Source organism: Anguilla anguilla, chromosome 7 (assembly GCF_013347855.1).
Source record: "Anguilla anguilla isolate fAngAng1 chromosome 7, fAngAng1.pri, whole genome shotgun sequence".
Lineage (NCBI taxonomy): Eukaryota > Metazoa > Chordata > Actinopteri > Anguilliformes > Anguillidae > Anguilla > Anguilla anguilla.
In genome coordinates this window covers 27099668-27120468 of record NC_049207.1, presented here as the reverse complement: position 1 = coordinate 27120468, position 20801 = coordinate 27099668, and the positions used below count along the sequence as shown (strand labels likewise).

General features: G+C 46.2%; 1 protein-coding gene across 1 annotated transcript in view; it reads left to right on the top strand.

Annotated features, from left to right (window-relative positions):
* LOC118231953 (protocadherin Fat 4) overlaps positions 1–20801 on the top strand; it is a 109898-nt gene that overhangs the window by 48901 nt on the left and 40196 nt on the right. The window contains exons 2-6 of the mRNA XM_035426376.1: positions 9060–9191; positions 13551–13812; positions 14648–14998; positions 18950–19137; positions 19943–20677. Coding sequence (XP_035282267.1) covers positions 9060–9191; positions 13551–13812; positions 14648–14998; positions 18950–19137; positions 19943–20677 — 1668 coding nt within the window. The remainder of the gene's footprint in view (positions 1–9059; positions 9192–13550; positions 13813–14647; positions 14999–18949; positions 19138–19942; positions 20678–20801) is intronic.

Here is a 20801-nt window from a genome sequence, read left to right as displayed (position 1 = left end):
GTGGACATAATGTTAAAATATACTATGAATAATTACACTTTTTTGTCAATTTCACACTTGTAAATATCAACTGACTTGTCCTGAACAAGGTTTGGGAAATATGCACTTTTTTTTCCATAATATAAATAACTCTAATTGACATCTATGACCATTGGCATTATTTCAATGATATCTATTTTTATAAATTAAACTCCAGAAGTTAATGAATATAGCAGCAGAAAATGTAATAGCTATATCAGCCGTGTACAGTAGACCTACATTGCCTTATCGTAATGTATGATTGCAGTCAGACGAGCAGCAGTCTCACTGGCCAGTACGACACATCACCTCGTTGTACCTCTCACACTACAAGAACGAAAACGAAAATATCAAACGTATGAAAATGGTCGGCACTTCCCAGAATGGATCAGGAGAACGAGAGAGCAATTAACGGGATCGCGCTGACCCCGTCACGCTACGCGAGCGATGACGCTACTAACGAGGCCTGCGGCACTCCGTTTCCCATCCGGTCTTGTCCGGGACGCCCAAATCAGCTGTGCTATCATGTAGGCTAGCGTACGCCCAGCCTAACGGAGAGATGCAGAACAGAGAGACGTGTATGATGCAGTGTCAACGTACTGAATGCAGTTTACTTCTCATCGCTTTTCGTTTTTTATGGAATTATTTTTTCCCTTCGTTATTTGCCCAGGTACCGTGTCTTGTTTTTCAACGCGGTTGTTAATGTTTGTAAATGTTTTTTGTTCGCCCATGTTGATGGTACAAAAAAATGTTTTGATTAAATTTAATTTATGTTTCAGCGTCAAGTCCCTCTTCTGTATTGTTTGTGTAATTTAGTGTGATGATTATAAACCATTAAAGCATTCAATTTTCCTTTGGTAAAATCATAAAAACAAATACTTAAATATTTCAAAACTGTATGATCTTATTGTACAAATAAAGTTTTTTAATACTGTTTTAAAATTTTAATTATTATAATTATAACTTACAATTTACTTAAACTTTCCCAATCATCAACACTTCTTCAGAATGCTTGTAAACCCTATTTTACCCTATAAAGTTTTAGAACAATGCTTATTGAGATAAAGTGGGAAGTCAGCATTTATATGGACATGGCTTTTATAGATTTTTCATTTTTTCATAAATTTTCATGTCACACCAGAGAACAAATTTAAGGTAGAATTGAGTTTTAAATTTTAAACTCTATAAAATGAAAAAAAATAAATTAAAAAAGTCAATATACTTTTTCATAAGTATAGGCTATTTAGCATCCAACTATATGATTTTACAAGGAAATTACAAGAAGAAGAAAAAAAAAAAAAAAACACTCGAACCACCTTTGTTTTCTGTTTTATGAGCGATTAGCATGGGCCCTATTGGTTTTTTGCATGCTCGGCGTGCTCTGAAGGCAGTAATCTTTGGTAATGACGGATAAACGGGCACAGATAAGGGCAGCTGGACTCACGCGAGGTCCAGGACCCCGGCCGCCACATGGCTCTGATGCGTGTGTCTGCGTCCGTGTGGAAATGAAAATGCGCTAACAACGGTAAGCCGTTTAATCATTTTTTAAAAAGTTACCTTCAAAGCATAATTCCATAATTTTATCTTCAGAATCTCATGGGTGTTGGGACTTGGTGGAAAAAATAAGTTAGGTTTGTTTGTTTGATTTCCACACATTTGTAATTCCCTTGTTATATTTCAGGGTGTAGTGCCAGGCAAAAGCAAAGGCTGCAGGACATCGTCTCCAGGCTACAGGAACGATGCGTATCTTAGCATGTGCATCAGGCACGCACAGTGTAGAAAGACCTAGACATGCGCAGAGCAGGAACACCAACATTTTTTCCCTTTGCCTATTTATCATTGCTTAAATGTGCCTTAACAAAATACTAGAGGACCTGCTTTCTTTTGAGTGTTACTTTCGGCATATTTAAATGATGGCGAGCGAGAGTATTCGAGTGACTATACTCTGACCTAGATAGATGGGAAGTCACTGGTTGGTGCTCAGTGCGAGAAACCGGCTCTTGGCAGGGGATGAGGCGAGGGGGGCATTAGGGGGAAGATGGGGCAGGGGGGTGTTGTGGCAGTGGGTCACTCTGGTGGAGTGTGGGGGGGGGAGGTGGTGGGTGCGGGAGACTGAAGAGGCTACGCAAGACAAACTGTCTTTTAACAGAGAATGAAGTGCTCCTTTGAGAGGGGGTGACCAGGGCTTTTATTAAAACCACTTGTTTGGTGTTGACTCCGCTCTCTGCCTTGTTGGTTACATAAGAAGAGGGTGCTTCCTCACGGTCTGCAGGCTCACAGAAAGAGCTTTTTTTTGGGGGGTGGGGTGGGGGGGCATTCTGGAGGGAATGTGGGTAATCCTCGATCTTTTGCTCTGTTTACATACACATATATATATATATATATATATATATACACTATATATATAAATATATATATATATATATATATATGTATGTATGTATATATATATGTATATATATGTATATATATAATATATATATGTATGTATGTATGTATGTATGTATATATATATATATATATGTGTGTGTGTGTATATATATATATATATATATATATATATATATATATATATATATATATATATATACACTATATGGCCGAAAGTATGTGGACACCTGACATCCAACATCTCATCCAAAATTATGGGCATTAATATGGATTGGTCCACTATTTGCTGCTATAACAACCTCCACTCTTCTGGGAAAGTTTTATACTAGATGTTGGAGCATTGCTGCTGTGATTTTCTTCCATTCGACCAGAAGAACATTAGTTAGGTCAGGCACTGATTGGGCGATTAGGCCTTCCAATTGATCCCATAAGTTTTGGATGGGGTTCAGGTCAGAGCTCTGTGCAGGCCAGTCTTCTGGGGGCACTGTCATGCTGAAACAGGAAAGAACCTTCCCCAATGTGATTGTTTACAGTAGCATTAAGATTTGTCTAAGGGGCCTAGCCCAAATCATGAAAGCCAAAAACATGAAAAACAGCTCCAGACCAAGGGGTGTCCAGATACTATATATATGTTGTGGCTCTGGGATTTGGGACTGGGCAGCCCTCCAGCTGCGTCCCCCACTGCCCAGCCCCAGCCCGAGGCACACACTTACCAGTGTCACTCTGTGTGTCGGACAACTTCCTGTCGCCTTTCCCCACACGCGTCTGTTCCCCCGAGACGTCCCACAGGGTCAGAGATCGAGCCCTCACAACAGTTTTTATTCAGTCATTTCATTTTCATACTTTAATCCCATTCTTCATTGTGTAGGTGTGGGAAAATGAAAAGAAGGGGTCATTTATATCTCGAAAGTTTTATTGATGATTTAAAGCCTTTTGCGATCATGTGCAAAATGGAAAACTACTTTTCATTACGCAAGAAGACTGGGTCATTCATATATGGGAAACCTAGCATTTATGACTTGCGTTTATCCCTTTTCTTGTGTTTTTTTTATTTTGTTGGGTAAAAATGGAGCTACTTCAGGAGTGTGGAGAGAGATTAGAGTTTTGACCCATGAAGCTCGTGGGTGCTTAAGCCAACATGGCCGTAAATCTTCGGGCGAGCCGAGCGGTTTTGACGTCCTATCCAAACACTTAAACGAGTGAGGCGGAGCGGGGGAAGACTGAAGATGTGAAATAAAGATGGTCTTTGTCTGCACGGGCCCTGGAGTCAGAGGAAATGAAATCTGTTTCAAACGTGGTTACCGTATATCAGTGAGAATGACTGCCATTCTCTAGCCAGCATGCTCGGTGTCATGAAGCCTGCTGTGTTTGTGTGTGTGAGTGTGTGTTTGTGTGTGTGTGAGTGTGTGTGAGTGTGTGTTCCAACTCATATGAGTATGTGTGTACAAGAGTATGTGCGTGTGTGTGTACGTGCATGCCTGTGCGTATGCATGGGTGTCTGTATGCGTGGATGTGTGTATGTGTGTGTATTCATGGGTGTGTGTGTGTATGGGCATGTGTGTATGCTTGGGTGTGTGTATGTGTGTGTATGCATGGGTGTGTTTATGTGTGTGTTGTGTGTGTGTCTGTGTGTGCGTATGCATGGGTGTGTGTATTTGCACGTGTGAGTATGTGTGTGCATGTGTGCTTGCTTTTTTTTGGCATGTTCAGTGATGCAAAGAGAAGAGAGGATTGTTGTTTTTCTTGTGTAATCTCAGAATTAGGCCTATTTGCGAAAGGACATAATGTCTCATTTTGATGACATCATCTGACTCTCTGCTTGTGTTCCAAGGGCAATTTAAAAGAAATTTTATTATCCATGCATAAAATGCCATACCAAATCCAGATTAATTCAGAATCAGGTTACTTTTTAATTGATCGGCTGTTTGTCCACATGGAAGAAGGAAAGTGGATGACTTGCCATGCTTTAAATATCAGTAAATGGCAACATCTTCATGTGGTCATCTTTTTATTGTGATAAACTTGCCTTTTTAATTAAACCAGATTGTATTTGTTACAGTTCTAAGGCTGTGGCATTACTTTCAGAGTGACTCAAAGTCCAGTCCTGGAGGGCCACAGTGTCTGCAGGTTAAACTCCAGTCCTGGAGGGCCACAGTGTCTGCAGGTTTAACTCCAGTCCTGGAGGCCCACAGTGCCTCCAGTATTGTGTAGATTTTGTTTTTGGCTATACAGTGTAATGCAGCGCTATATTCATGGGAAATTGCCCATGTGATCGAGTTTCCTTATGTACTAACTCAACATCTGCTCCATACTGCACAGGAATCCCTGCACTGTTTTGTTAGGTTCACTCGTTATATATATATATATGTATATATTTTATTTAGAAATAAATGTGAGGTTGAACCCGATCTGCTGCTAACGAGGTAGCCGAACTCCACCACCACCCACGCGAGGTTAAGCTGTTTGGACATAATGACATGCCTTCTCATTTTATGTGAAAATGCAAGATTTTCTTTTTGCCGTCTCTTTGGCCAAAGACTCTGGAGTGCTGTTCTTTTAGCGAGCGTCCTGGACACGTCTAAAGCAGCGTCTCTACGTACAGCAGACTGCGGGGCGTAATGAAAGATTAGACTCATTGTGGACCTGTGTAAAGCGGTTTGGAAGCCGGTGGAGGGTGTGTTGGGTCGGGGCAGAGCTCCGCGGTGCGTTTCGAGGAGCCGAGAGAGCAGAAGGAACTCACTGGGCATGCTCTGATTCCCGCCGTGACGTCGGCACTCAACTCTGCGCAAACCATTTTTCAAAGCACAAGGCAACTCATTATTGCGCTTTAAGCTGTGTCTGATGCTGTTTTTCTGGCACTGTAAGCAGTAGCGCTAGTGTCCATCCACCCTTCTGTCTGTCCATCTGTCTGTAGGCAGGAGCGGTGCAGTCAGGGCTGGAGACTCGGTTTCTGCTCTGCAAACTGCATCTCTGTTTCTGGATGTCTTTCCCCCATATTTTTGAAGACCAGAGTAATCTTGGGTTTGGCTGCTTTCTCCGCTATGTGGAACAGTGGTGTGCATTTTTTTGTACTGCGATTATCCATGCTTGTTTTTGTCTTGGGGCGAGAGAGAAAGAGCGAGAGGGTGAGAGAGAAAGCGAAAGCGAGAGAGAGAGAGAGAGAGAGAGAGACATGCAAACAGGACCTTTTTATTTTTAAACGAATGCATTATTCTCAAATGAAACGCTACACATAGTGTTTGTCCTGTGCACTCTACACCTTGTAGTGCTGAGAGAGTGAGGGGGAATTTAACAGCAAAAGGAACAAGTCTTTTTTAGGTCATGCTGATACAGGTATGATCTGTTGAACCACTCTGGTTCTCAGTGTGTATGTGTTATTTAAACTTCCTGTTAAAAAATGAAGCCTTCACCCGAAGGCAGACCTTTCTCCATGTCGATTCTATTAGAGAAGGAAAGGCTCTGCGGTGATTGGTCAGTGGAGTTCAGACAGAGTTCTGCAGCAGGAAGTCTGAAGTTCTTTATGGGCTTAGAACCGCACATTGCTCAGGCTGTTACAATTATGGTACCAACAGAACTGTGAGCACAAAATGCCCGTCGTCAGAGAGTCGTGAGCTTCCACAGCACAGTTCTGTCAAGTGTCCTACGTTCACTGGGGAGGGGAGAGGAACTTTACATGAACCCAAGTGACAGATGGAGCTATGCTGAAGTGTCAATCACTAACTTGTTTGGATGACTGTCTTGAGTAAAAACTGGGAAAAAAAAGGATGGCTTTTGCTCAATTCTGTTGCACCAAGTTATGTGCAGAGCACAAACTGAGACTGAATCTTGGCCAAAATAAATAAATATAATTCAGTCAAAAAAGAAACGAACAAACAAACAAACAAGCAAAGAAATTAAACAAATGTTCTAGACAGGTTTGAATTCTCAGTCTTGTGCTCACAAGGATAAAACGATAATATACTTGAAAGAGTGTTTACGTCCTGCATTAAAGAACTGCTCTCCAGACTAAACTAGGGCTGAGAAGTATCTCAGAAGCTGAAATAGTGCGCACATTAAAAAGTCCAAAACGTCTTTGCTGTGGGACAAAGGAGAAGGGTAATTTTACACGGCTAAGCTTCAGAGCCATTAGCCCTACAGCTGCTAGCTGTTTTGAGAGAAATATCTGATTTTAGGCTTGCGCAAGTAACCTTGTATTGTGTCCTGACTGAAACCTTCATGCAGTTTCCTCCCATATTATAAAACAACGATTTTTCTCATGATTATGATAAATACGTATATGGGACTCTCAATAATCATAATAATAATAATAATAATAATTATTATTATTATAGTAAATAATAATAATAGACATCACCATTATTTTTTGAAAGTTGCGGGTTGATATGTCGTTTTCCAGCAGGGGTGTAATGTATGCGTTTGATCTTTTTAAAGGCATGGTAATTGACAAGATTGCGGTATTGGCAGTTTGTTAATGATTCATGAAGGTATGAATAATGGAGGCCGGCTCCAGTTTGCAGCTGGACCTGTGTAACGGTAGGAGGCGAAAGGTAATCGTTTGAGTGTAAACCAAGGTGTTTCACCTGCACCAGCCCTGGGAACGAGCCCCCCTGACTGACAGGTATAAGGTAGAGGCAGCCCGCCTCATCTTCCTCCCCTCCTCCCCTTTCTCCGATGACTTTTTCACTGCGCCCTTTGATAGGAGCCTCGCTCTGTCTCAGGGGATCATGGGTAGTACAAACCCAAAATAAATAAATAAATAAACGCAGGGTGAAATTATTCCTCATATCTCGGCTTCCCTTCCCTAATTAGCACTATTTACACTTCAAGGGGAGGCGAGTGTTAGATAAATATTCATTGTTTACCGACTCGCTAATTCTCGACTTTTTTTTTTTTTTTCCCGACGCGCATTACCCACGGCCTGTCAGGGCTGCAGAAGACGGATCTGTTCCGTAACGACGCGAAACAAAGATCACCGCATCCTGTTTGAACTGGAGGCTGAAAAAAAAGGCGAAAGTAGAGCCGATCTTTCTCCCCCGATCTTATCCGTCGTGGAAACACGTTGGTTCCTTTATTTTTTTCTTCTTTTTGGCGGGAATGAGACCGCCACATAGCGTTTTTGTCTTGTAATCACTTTCTTTTCTTAAATAAGATGGAGGCAGATGCCTCTGCGGTGCATTTCTCGTGTGTAAAGTCAAAGTGTGAAGGGAACATTATGGGATTACATCAGTAAGCAGGGATAATGAGAGAAGATGTCCTTGCTGGCTGGATCTCGGCCCACCCAGGCACTGCCCTATAGAATTAATAAACATGCTAAAAGAGCCAGGGACAGACTGTCAGTCATTATGCTAACCTACCGAGCTGTGGGGTCTGCCTCTCTTCTCATTAGTGAAGTGAAAAGCTCTTTCTCTCTCTCTCTCTATCTCTTTCTCTCATTCTGTCTCACTCTTTCTCTCTCGCTTTCTCACTCTTAACTCTCTTGCTCTCACTCACTCTGTCTATCTTTGTCTCTTTCTCTCTTTCGTTCTGTCTGTCTGTCTCTCTCTCTCACGCACGCACATTTGTACATTTGTTTGTCCTCTCGCTAACACACACCGTCTCATTCTCTCTCAAATACACTTAATGACACACTCTCACATTCTTTCTCACTTTCTCATTTTTCTTTTCAATTTCTCTCACTCTTCCTGGGTTGTCTTTCGCGGATTCAGTGCATCCCAGTGTAAGCAGGACAGCCACTTCAGTCCCCTGTACTCTCAAATTAATATGTCGCAACCTAATAGACCAAATAAGTACATCCTGTCCAATCAACTCCTCATATCTATATGCTCTGAATGAAGTCAGGAAGTAGAGAGAAGGCAGTAGTTAATGTTTAAGACAACATGAGAAAGTGAGAAAGACAGCGGTGTAAGGGGATTACCACACTTACTGTGAAAACTAATGAAGATTGTCACACGCACCATTTTACAGACCGCCAACTCCTTCATCAGCGCTCCTAAGCAAATAATTGCAAATGAGGGTTTGCTTGTGATTCAAAACTAGCCACGTTTGTTTGTAGGGTTTCAAACGCATGGTTACATTAGCGAACATGTCAGGAATGTAGAATATGAACAGCATGGTCAGATGTTCAGTGCTGCATTCCTGGGTCTGTTGGAAATCCATTATACGCACAGCAGACGATTTTACGGCTTAATGTCTTGCTTTCAGATTGCGGTTACAGGTTGAGTGACGTATCAATGCAGGCCTATATCTATTGCTAATGGCTATTAATATTACACTAATCTAGTGCAACTTGGAGACTTCTCTGTTTACAGTTCAATCAGCCTCTCCAATATAGATATGTCCTCCTGAGATCCAGAAGAATAATGTTTTATACAAGTGTCTTGGGTGGCAAAAACATGTTGTAGTGAAAATATTTTACTAAATATTATTTTATTTTTATTAAATGTCCCTTGAACAAGAGGTTTGAGCATAGTAGAATACATGGTTCTTGAGGTTAAGACCAAAGACTCATTTCCCCCACAGGGGACACTGGGCTTTTTATATAGATATACAAGGATGGTGGTCTGAAACTGCTTTAAAAAACCTGGCCAGTATCAGAGCTATATTTAAATAAAATAAATAAATAATTATTTTTTTTCCTTCTGTTACCCCAGGTGGAGATTAAGCTTCAGGACATAAATGACAACCCACCTGTGTTTCCCACGGACATGCTGGACGTGACCATCGAGGAGAACATCGGGGACGGCTTCAAGATCATGCAGCTGACCGCTACCGACGCCGACGAGGTAACTGCCGCCTGCCCGTTCACTGGCGCCTCCCTGTCCAATCCGGTGCTGGCGCCTGCTTCCACCGATCGTCCAATGGCGATTGCGTCAGACTCTCCATCTCTGTACAACTCGAGAGAGAAAGCGCTCATGAAACAGCAGGCCTGTGAAATGTGTGTGTGCGCGTGTGCCTGTGCACATGGGAATAATTCTGCATACCCTTTCAAAATCAAACCTGAAAACTCTTGAGTTACAAGCCCATCCTCTTACCCACGACATTGCACTACCACGCTAATGCGGCTCGGTTGTTAAACATTACAGGAGATGTAATGTAAGCTCTATGCATGTAAACATTTGTATGGACCAGATTGGTTGCTTGGGCTCCCCCTCTATAGCTGCATTACTCTTGAGATTTCTACCCGTTGGGGAGTTTTTTCTTGCCACCGTTTGAGCGTTTTTTCTTCCCACTGGGGAGTTTTTTTTATATCTCAACTGGTTTTTGCTCAATCTTTCTTTCCGTTTTTTCTCTGTAAAGCATAGTTATGAGTCTGTGAAAAGCGCTACACAAATAAAACTTAATTGGTAAAATATCCATCAGCCCCTATTTTTAACCACCACCCCACCGCCACCACCACCTATGCCGGTTCTTGGACTGGGCTGCAGTAGTGTGGCAGTGTAGTGTAATGGTTAGGAAACTGGGCTTGTAACTCAGGTTTGATTCCCTGGTGGGCACACTGCCCTTATAGTCCTGAGTGAGATGCTTAACTGGATTTCTTTGGTGGAATGCTCGGCTGTGAAAGCTATGTAAGTCACTCTGTGCAAGAGTGTCTTCTCATCAACCAAATGTAAATGAGTGATGTTGTTCCGTGCTGCCACCTACTGTAATTTTGGGGGGTGGTCTCATTACCATTACATGATGGGAAGTGTGGGAATAGGGTCGAGGGGGTCACTCCGGACCCCCCCCCCCCCCCTTTCGTCTCTCCTGGAGCTGAAATCACTTCTTCAACGCCGCTCACCGTTACACGAGGGATTAGTCTTCCGTGGCCGGGGTAGGGCACAAACATTAAGCCTACGGCGGGGGCGACAAATCACCAGACCTCGGCATCGTCACGGCGATGGGGAGCCTCTCGCCCGAGGGGCGGAGCTGGGGGGGTTTTGGGAGAGAGGGCCTAGCAGAGGAGCCGTGTGAAAATACAGCCTCAAATACTTTACAGTCGCTTTAAAAAAGGAGCCGGGTGCTGTTGCCTAGCCATTACCTCACCATTTGCTGAAATGATTATGTGAGAAGGTGCCAGCATTGCTTAATGCCCTTCTTCAACGTTTCTTTTCCTTTTATTATTGCACTGAAGGCTGGGAACATATCCTGAAAATACTTGAGTTGGCCACTTCCGCCATCTCACAGGGATCTTTAAGCAGAATGTCTGTCCTCAGCTAAGAAGTGGTGGATTCTGGGAATTTTTATTCTCCATTTTTCTGTTTTGATTCTCCTTGTGAACTTGCTTCTTTTTTTCCTCTTCCGAATCTATAAAGTTAATATATGGCGGGAAATTCCCAGACATCACAAGCGCAGGACAAGGATAAAAAGTGGCGGTAACTCTTGATTTTCAGACTGCTACTTAGAGGGGTACCAGAAAATCCTTTTCTGCTCCTACTGCTCCTGGCCAGTATTACTCTTGGTTTTCTTTTCTATTTAATTGGTGAAGTAAATGAGTGTAAACTGATTAATTACTACCCCTTATTAGCCAGAGATCCCACTCACACAGTGTTCCCCTGATTAGAGAGGAAGAAGCACTATTGGCCAGGATGGTCAGATTTGAACAACCTCGTTTCACCTTTCCCCTAAAACCAGAGGCACAACGGCACGGTCTGGATCACTGACATTAGCAATATACATACTGTACAGCATACTGAAACTAAGGTCATTTTCACATAAAGGCCTCTGTCAGAACAGCCAGCCCAGGACCCACATCTCGATGCTGAGAGTCAAAGCGAGGCGACCCAGTTGAGTTAAATCATTAGTGACACGTGGAGGGGTGGCCAAGTTCTTTGAGACATCCCAGCAGGGAATTTTGTTTTTGCCCGATGCTTTGCAAATATTTTTAATATATACAGCTACTGCCTCATGCAAAAGACACACATGTGTTCTCGTGATTTTTTTTGCCCCCCCCCCCCCCCACCAATGTTGAGTGGCCCTTGCTTCACCCAGCCCGCCTCCCCACCAAATGTCCCGTTTATGGTTGGAGGGAAAAACTGTCAGAGCCTTTCTTTCGTAAAAAAGCAAAACAAAAAAAACAACAAAAAAAAATCCCATATCAAAAGTGGTCCTTGAAGTATCAGAAGATTGAGCTGTAGTTGTAGTTCTAAAAAGCTGCGGGTAGGTTCACAAGCTAGGTGTCTGAGTGGCTACCAGCAGCACGCTCCGGTACAGCTCGCCAGTCCCGTCAGCGATGCACTCGTGTTTCTGTCATTAGCTGCCGTTAGTGGAGCAGCGGGGTCGGCAGAGCGCTAGCTGGCACGCTACTCCGCTCAGCGGATAAAGAGGGATCTTGGCATGCGTGCAGCCGCCGACTGCTCTGCAGACTCAACTTCCTGTCACCTCCGGCTCCCTGCTTAACCAGCGGTTCCCCAAATCTGCTAAATGAGTTTCCTCAGCCACCAGTCGGCTCCTGAGCTTTGGTCTTTAATTGGTCTTTTTTTTTTTTCTTAGCGGAGCGCGGCGGAAGGCCTGTTAAAACGCGAGGTCTAACCGAAGGTCAGGGAAGTGGTCAATTTTTGGAGGCGATCCCCCCCCCCCCCCCCCCCCCGTCTCCTTTGAACCCCATCAAAGAATTAATTGGCAGACGGAGGGGTGTCCGGGGGTCTGGGGGGGTGGGAGGGGGGAGGGGCGCACCGCTTCCCCAGGCTCGACAGGCCTGCGCAGTGGCGGTCGCGGCGGCGCTCGTGGTCCAGGTGGCTGATGGGTTTCCCAGAACCCCCTGGGCCTGACTGATGACAGCTGGGCCTGGGAAGAATAACAGCAGCTCTGGGAGAGGACACCTGAGAAAAAAATAAAAGAGCACAGCAGCCTTTTTCTTTGGCGGGGGGGGGGGGAGTTGGGGAAGCTCTGAAATTTCTGGAAAGGTTACCGAGTCTTCCCCCTACCCACACACACACACACACACACACACACACAGACACACCACCACCACCACCACCACCACTCCACCCAAAGAACAACAAGCTACAAGCTACAGCAGCCGGGTAAAAAGCTGCTGAATCCAAATATGTTTGTGGATGTAGTGCGTTCATTTTCATATATGTATCCTTGGAGCCAGGAAACAAAATTTTTAAAAGGTCGTGTGATTGGCATTTATTTATCAATAGGGAACCTGACCATTATAGTAGCAGACGTGAATACAGTACACACAAGACAATGTTAGATATTAGACGTAGTAAAACCGCAAAACAAATAATTATCAAGCAGTCTTGTGAAAACAGGTATTATGCCTTTGAATCCACTGAAATGGATTAGAAGGTGGACTTTTGTCTGATCATATAAAATGTTCCAAAAGCAAGCTGCACAATTAAAAACCTCCTTACTAAGTTCAGAAAAGTTCAGAAGAGAGTTTAACGATCAGCTGACGTGTTGACACCTGGTGGTGAATGCAGGCAGGACAGGATCAGAAATAGGCCCCTTTGTTTTCGTGTTTGGAGTCTTTATCTTTGTAAGATGCTCCACGTGCGACATCTGGAATGCGGTGCATTTTGGGACTTTTTTTTCCCATGATGCTGCTGTGTCGTTATTAGGGCAGACATAAAAGTCCAGTCTGTCCGTCCGTCTGTCTGCAGCCTGTGTGCTGTATCGGTTTCTTTCTCCTTTCCCCCGATTCCCACACGCACTGAAGCATACCGTACACACTTTTACCAGGGGATCGATTCACTGAATTTATAGAGTTCTCAAAGTTCAGAGACCGCAAAGTCAAAAAAGTCAAAGTATCTGCCGCACCCCCTCCACCCCACCCCTCTGGCCAGATAAATCTGCCTGCCCCCCCCCCAGCTCTGCGTATGAACACCAAAGCCCCAAACATTTTTTTCTTTTTTTTCTAGTTCTGGAACAAAAACCCCTTTTGCCCGAACTGGTAAGTCCCAATACAGGTGTGCTGGCCTTACGATTTACGATTGTTGGAAGTTAAGCAATCATAAATATGTGTTCTAGGATGAGAAAGGAGCACGGCCACTTGCAGCCGTTCGGTTCTTTGTTTATATTCCAAGGCCTGGAGAATCCAGATCAGTTCGGAATTGTCTGTTTTACATTGAAGTCAAATGCGTTGCAGCGATCAAAGTGCTCTGCCCTTAGAATAGGACCCATGAGCCAACGCCGTTTTGGGATTCTCCCCACAGGGTCCGAACGCGCTGGTGACCTACACCATCATCAGCGGCGCGGACGACAGCTTCCGCATCGACCCGGAGTCCGGGGACCTGATGGCCACCAAGCGGCTGGATCGGGAACGGCGCTCCAAATACTCGCTGCTGGTGCGCGCCGACGACGGCAAGCAGTCCTCCGACATGAGGGTCAACATCACGGTCAGCGACCTCAACGACCACACCCCCAAGTTCTCCCGCGACGTGTACTCCTTCGACATCCCCGAGGACATGGCCCCAGGTAAGACGCAGAAGGAGCAGGAGTCGCAATGGCACCTTACAGTGTATGTGCGGAGTAGTGTGACGGGTAGTGAACTGGGCTTAGAGATTACAGATTCAATCCTGTGGGTGGCGTGCTGCTGTTGTAGCGTTGAGCAAGATGCTCCATTGTTTCAGTAAATATCCAGCCATACAAATGGCTTTTATGTAAAATGTAAGTTGTGTAAATTGCTCTGGATAAGAGTGTTTGTTAAAAATGTAAATGGCAGCCTTTCAACTTCTTATGTAATGCAATAAAGAAAGTAAAAGTTTCCATTATTAATAGTTTACTAAGCCTGTCTGTGCTACATCTAACACTATAACCCCAACCTATTGCGACTTGAAGCTCTACATCTCTCTTGCATCAAATATCATTCCCATTCCCATTTTAATAACTGATTTTTGACAAAGGTTATATTAGAACTCTCTTTCTAAACTGTTGTGAGGATCAAATATCCACTGTGTGGTTATTCAAAAAGCCCCCCTTCAAAGTAAAAACAACAAACCCTCAGACCAGAAAGGCAGCGATCGCTGCCCATGTCTCTGCAGCCAAAGTGAGCTCCTTGTTAGTAAATCTTTAGGCCAGCACCCGCAATAACAACCATAATAGACAGTGGTTTGCCTTTTTTTAATGTTCTCTGTAGACTGCTTGTGCTTTTTCTCCTGCATTAAGTATTGTAAATCTAAAAGTTGGGACAGAGAGAAAAAAAAAAACTTCTAAAATTCCAGTGGTTATGTTGCCGTGGCGTTGTGCGTCATGGAAACCAGAGCTCCCAGAGTTCCTGCTCACCCGCTCGCTCCTCCTTCCGCACCCACAGGCGCCATCGTGGCGGCCATCTTGGCCAGTGACGCGGACGCTGGGGTGAACGGCGAGGTGACGTACTTGCTGGAGGAGGACGACGAGGAGGGGACCTTCCTCCTCAACCCCGTGACGGGCGTGTTCAACGTGACGCGGCCGCTGGACTTCGAGGCGCAGCAGTTCTACATCCTTACCGCCAGGGCCCTGGATGGCAGCGGCCAGTCCAGCGCTGTCAGGGTCTACTTCAACATCCTGGACGTCAACGACAACCCGCCCATCTTCAACAGCACCCTGTTCAGCGCCTCGGTGATGGAGAACGTCCCCCCCGGCTCCAGTATCCTCACCGTGGCTGCTACGGATGCTGACGAGGGTAACCTGCGCCATTAGCCATCAGCTGTAATCCTTTAGCTATTAGCCAATAGCCATAGCAGTGGGTTGATCACTTACACAAGTATAATAATAATAATAATAATAATAATAACTTTTATTGTATAACATTACATTACATTACATTACAGGCATTCAACATCTTTCATATACCTTTCACTGTAGTTCAAAGTGCTTTACATCGTAAGATAAAAGCAGAAATAAGAACATGAAAGCTTCATTCATCAAAACATAAAAGAATATATGAAAAGAAGCATAAAATGATGAGAGAAAATAAAACACACATGGGTGAATCAGATCTGTATCTTGCCAATGGTCAATTTGCTTTGCAGCGTTTCACATAAAGTTGGCAAACATTTCACAGACCACAGCTGGCCAACCCCGGTCATGGAAAGCTGCAGGGTGATGCTGGTTTTTGTTGTTTTTCGGCACTTCAATTAAAGCCATTAATTACACCCTTAACTCAGCCTGGTTTCTGGGGTCTGAATTAGTTGCTGATTTTAAGGTAAAAACAAAAACCAGCAGAACCCTGCAGCTCTCCAGAACCAGGGTTGGTCACCCTGCAATATACGATTACATAGAATTCATTAAATTACATGCATGGAATAACATTGAATTTCATAGAAGCATAGCGAGGATTTAACCCCTTGCCTGCTTGCCATAGCGCTGTGGGAAGTTTAAGACTTGATTTCTAGTTCTAATCGCCGTTGATATAAACTAGGGATTTGGTCTGTTTGTTTTGTTCAGAGCCAGCTGCTGGCATTGTCAGTTTGTGTGGTCGTTCAGGGGCACAGCCACGAATGGGCCACGCAATTCAGGTTTTTTTTTTCCTGAAAGATATTTTATTTTGACGGCACCAGTCGCTCTCGTTATGTGACGCTTAATCACAGTGTCACCTCCTGCATTGCTAGGCCCGCTGAGCGTTGTGTTGAACCTAGCTGTATTTCCTGCAGTTCTGTAGTTAGTTACCTGGCTTAAACACAGCTGTGAGGCAGGTTGAGAGGGACGTTGACGCCAGGCCGACAGGGAACGCTACGCGAACGCGACGCGACGTGAGCGCACAGCGTCGCTCCGCTGGAGCTCCAGAGTTAGGCCCATGCTGTATGCGGTATGGGGGAAAACAAGCTGAAGCGAGGCAATACTGTGCCCCGGTCGTCCTGCGCTTGGGAAAACAGGGCCTGCGGATGGCTTTAACATACCAGCGGGGGCGTCCGGGGCTGTTTTCCTCGCAGTTGGCGAAATGAATTATAACGTAAGATACGCAGACAGCTTTATGCTCTCCTCTCCGTCCTCAGGCCCGCCGTCCTGCGTATGAAGCTATCAGCCCGAGAGGACTGCAACGTGCCGTCGGGTGGGGGGGTGTGTGGGGGGCGGGTGGGGGGGCATTGATTTAAGGCACGGAACGGGTCGGACTTAGAGAAGCGTGCGAGTTTTATTAAACGCAGGCCGGGGCTCTTCCGTGTAGAAAAGCCCGCTAAAACATCTGCTGCCCAAAGCCCGGTGATTGAACGACATTAACATCTGCTCGCCTCAGAAGAGTAAGACGAAGCTACACACACTGTCTGCGTTTAACGGGTTTTTTTTTACGTATGTTCTTTTGTTCTGAATTAAGCAGACTTCCTGAAGTGCCTTTTTAGTACGGTTCCTTGGCGCGGAATTGAGGGCAGTTTCAAAGCGCAGGCCGCTCTCTCACTCCGACGCGACGCGCCCCGACGCACTCCGTCCGACCCGCCGACCGCAAGTCGTCTCAAAGTGCGAAACGCAGAGTCAGCAAAACGGCATGAAAGCAGCGTTAGGCTGATGGATCGAGCGCCGCCGCGCAGGCCGACAGCTTGAGCTCCGTTTTTAAATCGAGCGCACGGGCGGCGCGCGAGTCGCGCTTTCATCTTCGCGCGACGGTTATGTTTTCGAAGCGCAGAAACGGGTTCGCGGCCATAACGGACATAACGGCGAAAGGTAACTCGGACCAGGTGTTTGGAATCGCACGTTAAACGGGTCACGCGGTCGCGTGGTTTGGCGACCGGCGCGCTAAATCGCTACGGGCTGAGACGTCGGTGGAGCGCTCCGTGGGGCATGGCATGCCGTCTCGCCAAGCGCGAATGGCTTGCCCACACGAATAGTAACTGTGTCTGCCCCTTCAATTGTGCTCTCTGTCCTTCCATCTTTCTCTGGTTCTGTCCCTCCTTTCCCTCTCACTCCCTGTCTCTCCCTCTTTCTCTCTCACTCTTTCACCCTCTCTTTCCCTCTCACTCCCTGTCTCTCCCTCTTTCTCTCTTACTCTTTCACCCTCTCTTCCCTCTCACTCCCTCTATTTTTCTCTCTGTTTCTTTTCCTCCTGCTCCCTCTCTTCTCCCTCTCACTCCCTGACTCTGCCTCTTTCTCTCTCACTCTTTCACCCTCTCTTTCCCTCTCACTCCCTGTCTCTCCCTCTTTCTGCCTCTCTTCTCCCTCTCACTCCCTGAATCTCCCTCTTTCCCTCTCACTCCCTGTCTCTCCCTCTTTCTGCCTCTCTTCTCCCTCTCACTCCCTCAATCTCTCTTTCCCTCTCACTCCCTGTCTCTCCCTCTCTCACTCTTTCTCCCTCTCTTTCCCTCTTACTCCCTGTCTCTCCCTCTTTCTCTCTCACTCCTTCTCCCTCTCTTTCCCTCTCACTCCCTGTCTCTCCCTCTTTCTCTCTCACTCCTTCTCCATCTCCCTCTCACTCTCTGTCTCTTCCTCTTTCTCTCTCTCGTTCTCCCTCTCTTTCCCTTTCTCTTCTGCCGTACTCTCTCTCTCCTCCGTATGTCCCCACTGACCCATCTGAGAGTTGAGGGTGGGGCTCCCCCCCCCCCCCCCCCCACAGAAACAGTATTGTTGGTGCTTCCTGAACCTTGACTGTGGCAGACATGGCAGTGGGCTCAGTGGGCGCAACGAACACCAAAACGATACTCAGGCCTTTGATAAGGACTCTATGTACAGGAAGTTAAAGGGTGGGGGGCGAGGGGGTGGTGCTGGGGCAGAGAGGGGGGGTTGTGGGAGGGTGCGTGCGTGGGGGGGGGGGGAGGTTGTGGGAAGGTGCCGGCTCTTTCCGCATGATTACCCCACTGCCCAGAATTAGAGCCGCTCAATTTAAGCTCATTTCACATTCCCTACTGGAGAGCCGGGGATTAGTCTGGATGGTAAGATGTCATAATAGGTGCTCTTGTTTGGGTTGTGTCGGGCTGCACGATACCGAGGCTAAACGCTACATTTGCATCAGTGTTATCCCTCGAAATGATTATTGTGGCCATGTCACCATCAATCTCGTTAAAACAGCAAAGGCCGGTGCCGCCGTTACTGCATTCATGTGAGAATTTAAAGGCCTTCATTTTCATAACGTCTACTTTACAAGACGTATCGCACACGCTGTACTCCAGATCTGTCTGTTTTTTTAACCTTTCAGAGACTGAAAGCAGTCTTTAATGTGTTATATACAAAACTTTGTCTTCGACTCTTGCTTAGTCAACCGTGCCAAGTTCTACGCCTTTAAAAATAATAATTATTGATGCTTAAACAGAAGCAGCAGTCAGAAAAGGCCTTGTTCTGTTGCTTTATATCTGTTGAGGCAATAATCTGTCGAGTAGAATAAAGACAACAATCGCTCTGTCTGACAGAATGGCCGTTTCACCCAGAAAGCTGTTTTTCCTTGACAATACGTGGAAATATATGTTGATAGCAGGCCCGGGAAAGTTATTCCATGTATGCATAACAAATCATGTGCAAACATCCTCATATTAATGCCTGGCAGTCTTAACTGTCTTTGTTTCTGAATGGAAACATGTTTTGAAAGAATGTAAAATAAATGAAAAACCACAGGAATCGGAGATATTACACTATATTGCAGGCATTTAGCTCATTATTGCACAGAGGAGCAGAAACCCTGATTCCTTTTGGGTTTTGTTACGCTCTCTTTCAGGTCCGAACGCAGAGGTGCTCTACAGCATCGCGTCTGGAGACTCCCTGTCCCAGTTCGTCATCGATAGCCAGGGCGTGCTGAGGACCAGGCAGGCCCTGGATCGGGAGAGCCAGTCCTTCTACAACCTGGTGATCAGAGTCCACGACCTGGCCCCTGCGCCGGCCTCCAGGTTCACCAGCACGGCACAGGTACGGCGCAGCCTGCGCAGGTGTATAGCACAGAATGCACAGGTAGATAGCACAGCCCAGGCTCAGGTCTCTGGGGGGTAGGGGACGGGGGACGGGGGGGGGGTTGAGACCCAGCGTCTGCTGGTTTTAAAGCAGTTGATTACATAGATAAAACTCACCTCACCTGTTTTCCTGGGTCTGAAATAGTTGCTGATTTTAATGTATATATAAAAAAAAAAACAGAAAACCGTTAGCTTTCCAGAAGCAGGGCTGGCCACACCTGATGCCATTTCACAGTTCCTACAGTGTGCTTATATTTTATTAGATTTTTCATCCTCAGTATTTATTGTGCTCCAGGCCATTTTGTACCCTTGAGACTGCTCTGTATGAGATGAAGATGAAAATGTTCTGGATTAGAGCACCTTCCAATACAATGATACAATACATAAATAGTAACTGTAGAACCTGCACTGGGCCATTCAGGTTCAATTCCACTACAAATCAGGCAGGTCTATTAATTATTAGTATTAAAATTCAGTTAATTAACTGAAAACTCCTCATAAAATATGATGAGCCTTTCTAAATTGAGCTGAAACTAGACTGAAACCAAACCCTGCTCAAGGATGTCCAGACCAGTGGCATGCAATCTTATCCAAAAAGGATTGGTGTGGGTGCATGTTTTTGTTTTAGCCCAGCGCTAAGACAGCTGATTCAACAGGAGGCTTAGTCCTTAGTGCTGGGCTACCACGAGACCACCCCGAGTCAGACACTCTGAACGGTCAGTCCTTGTCATGCGATGTTCTGATGGCCTTCGTTTCGTCGACAGGTGTCGATCATCCTGCTGGACGTGAACGACTGCGCGCCGGCCTTCACGTCTCAGAAGATGACGTACGTGCAGGAGAACACGCCGGCGGACACGGCGGTGTTCACGGCCCAGGCGCAGGACTCGGACAGCGGGCCCAACAGCTACGTGGAGTACTCCCTCCGCGGGCCCTTCGGGAGCAAGTTCAGCATCGGCACGGTGGACGGGAGCGTGCGACTGGTGGGCGAGCTGGACCGCGAGGAGCTGTCCAACTACACGCTGACCGTCGTGGCCACGGACAAGGGCAGCCCGCCGCTGTCCTCCGCCATGGACGTCACCGTGGTGGTGCTGGACGTCAATGACAACACGCCCAGCTTCTCGCAGAACATCTACGACGTGGAGATCGAGGAGAGCACGCTGACGGGCGCCGACGTGCTGCAGGTGTTCGCCGGCGACGCCGACGAGGGCACCAACGGGCAGATCCGCTTCGCCATCGCGGCCAGCAACGCCAACGGAGACTTCCGGATGGACTCGGTGACCGGGGTGATCTCGGTGGCCAAGCAGCTGGACCGGGAGGTCCGGGCGGCCTACTCTCTGGTGGTGCAGGCGGCCGACCGCGGGAGCAGCCCCAGGATCGACCGGGCCACGGTCAACATCGTGCTCCTGGACGTAAACGACTGCACGCCCGTTTTTGAGCTGTCCCCCTACACCGTCAGTGTCCCAGAGAACCTGAGAAACCTGCCCAAGACCATCCTGCAGGCAAGTAATCCCAAGCTACCAAGCTACCCCATTCCATTGTTTAACCCTTTAAAGAGTAGAAAATTCAGTGATTCAGTGTTCTAGAACTTTTTTGCTTTCAGTTACCAGCAGTGATTTTTGCATT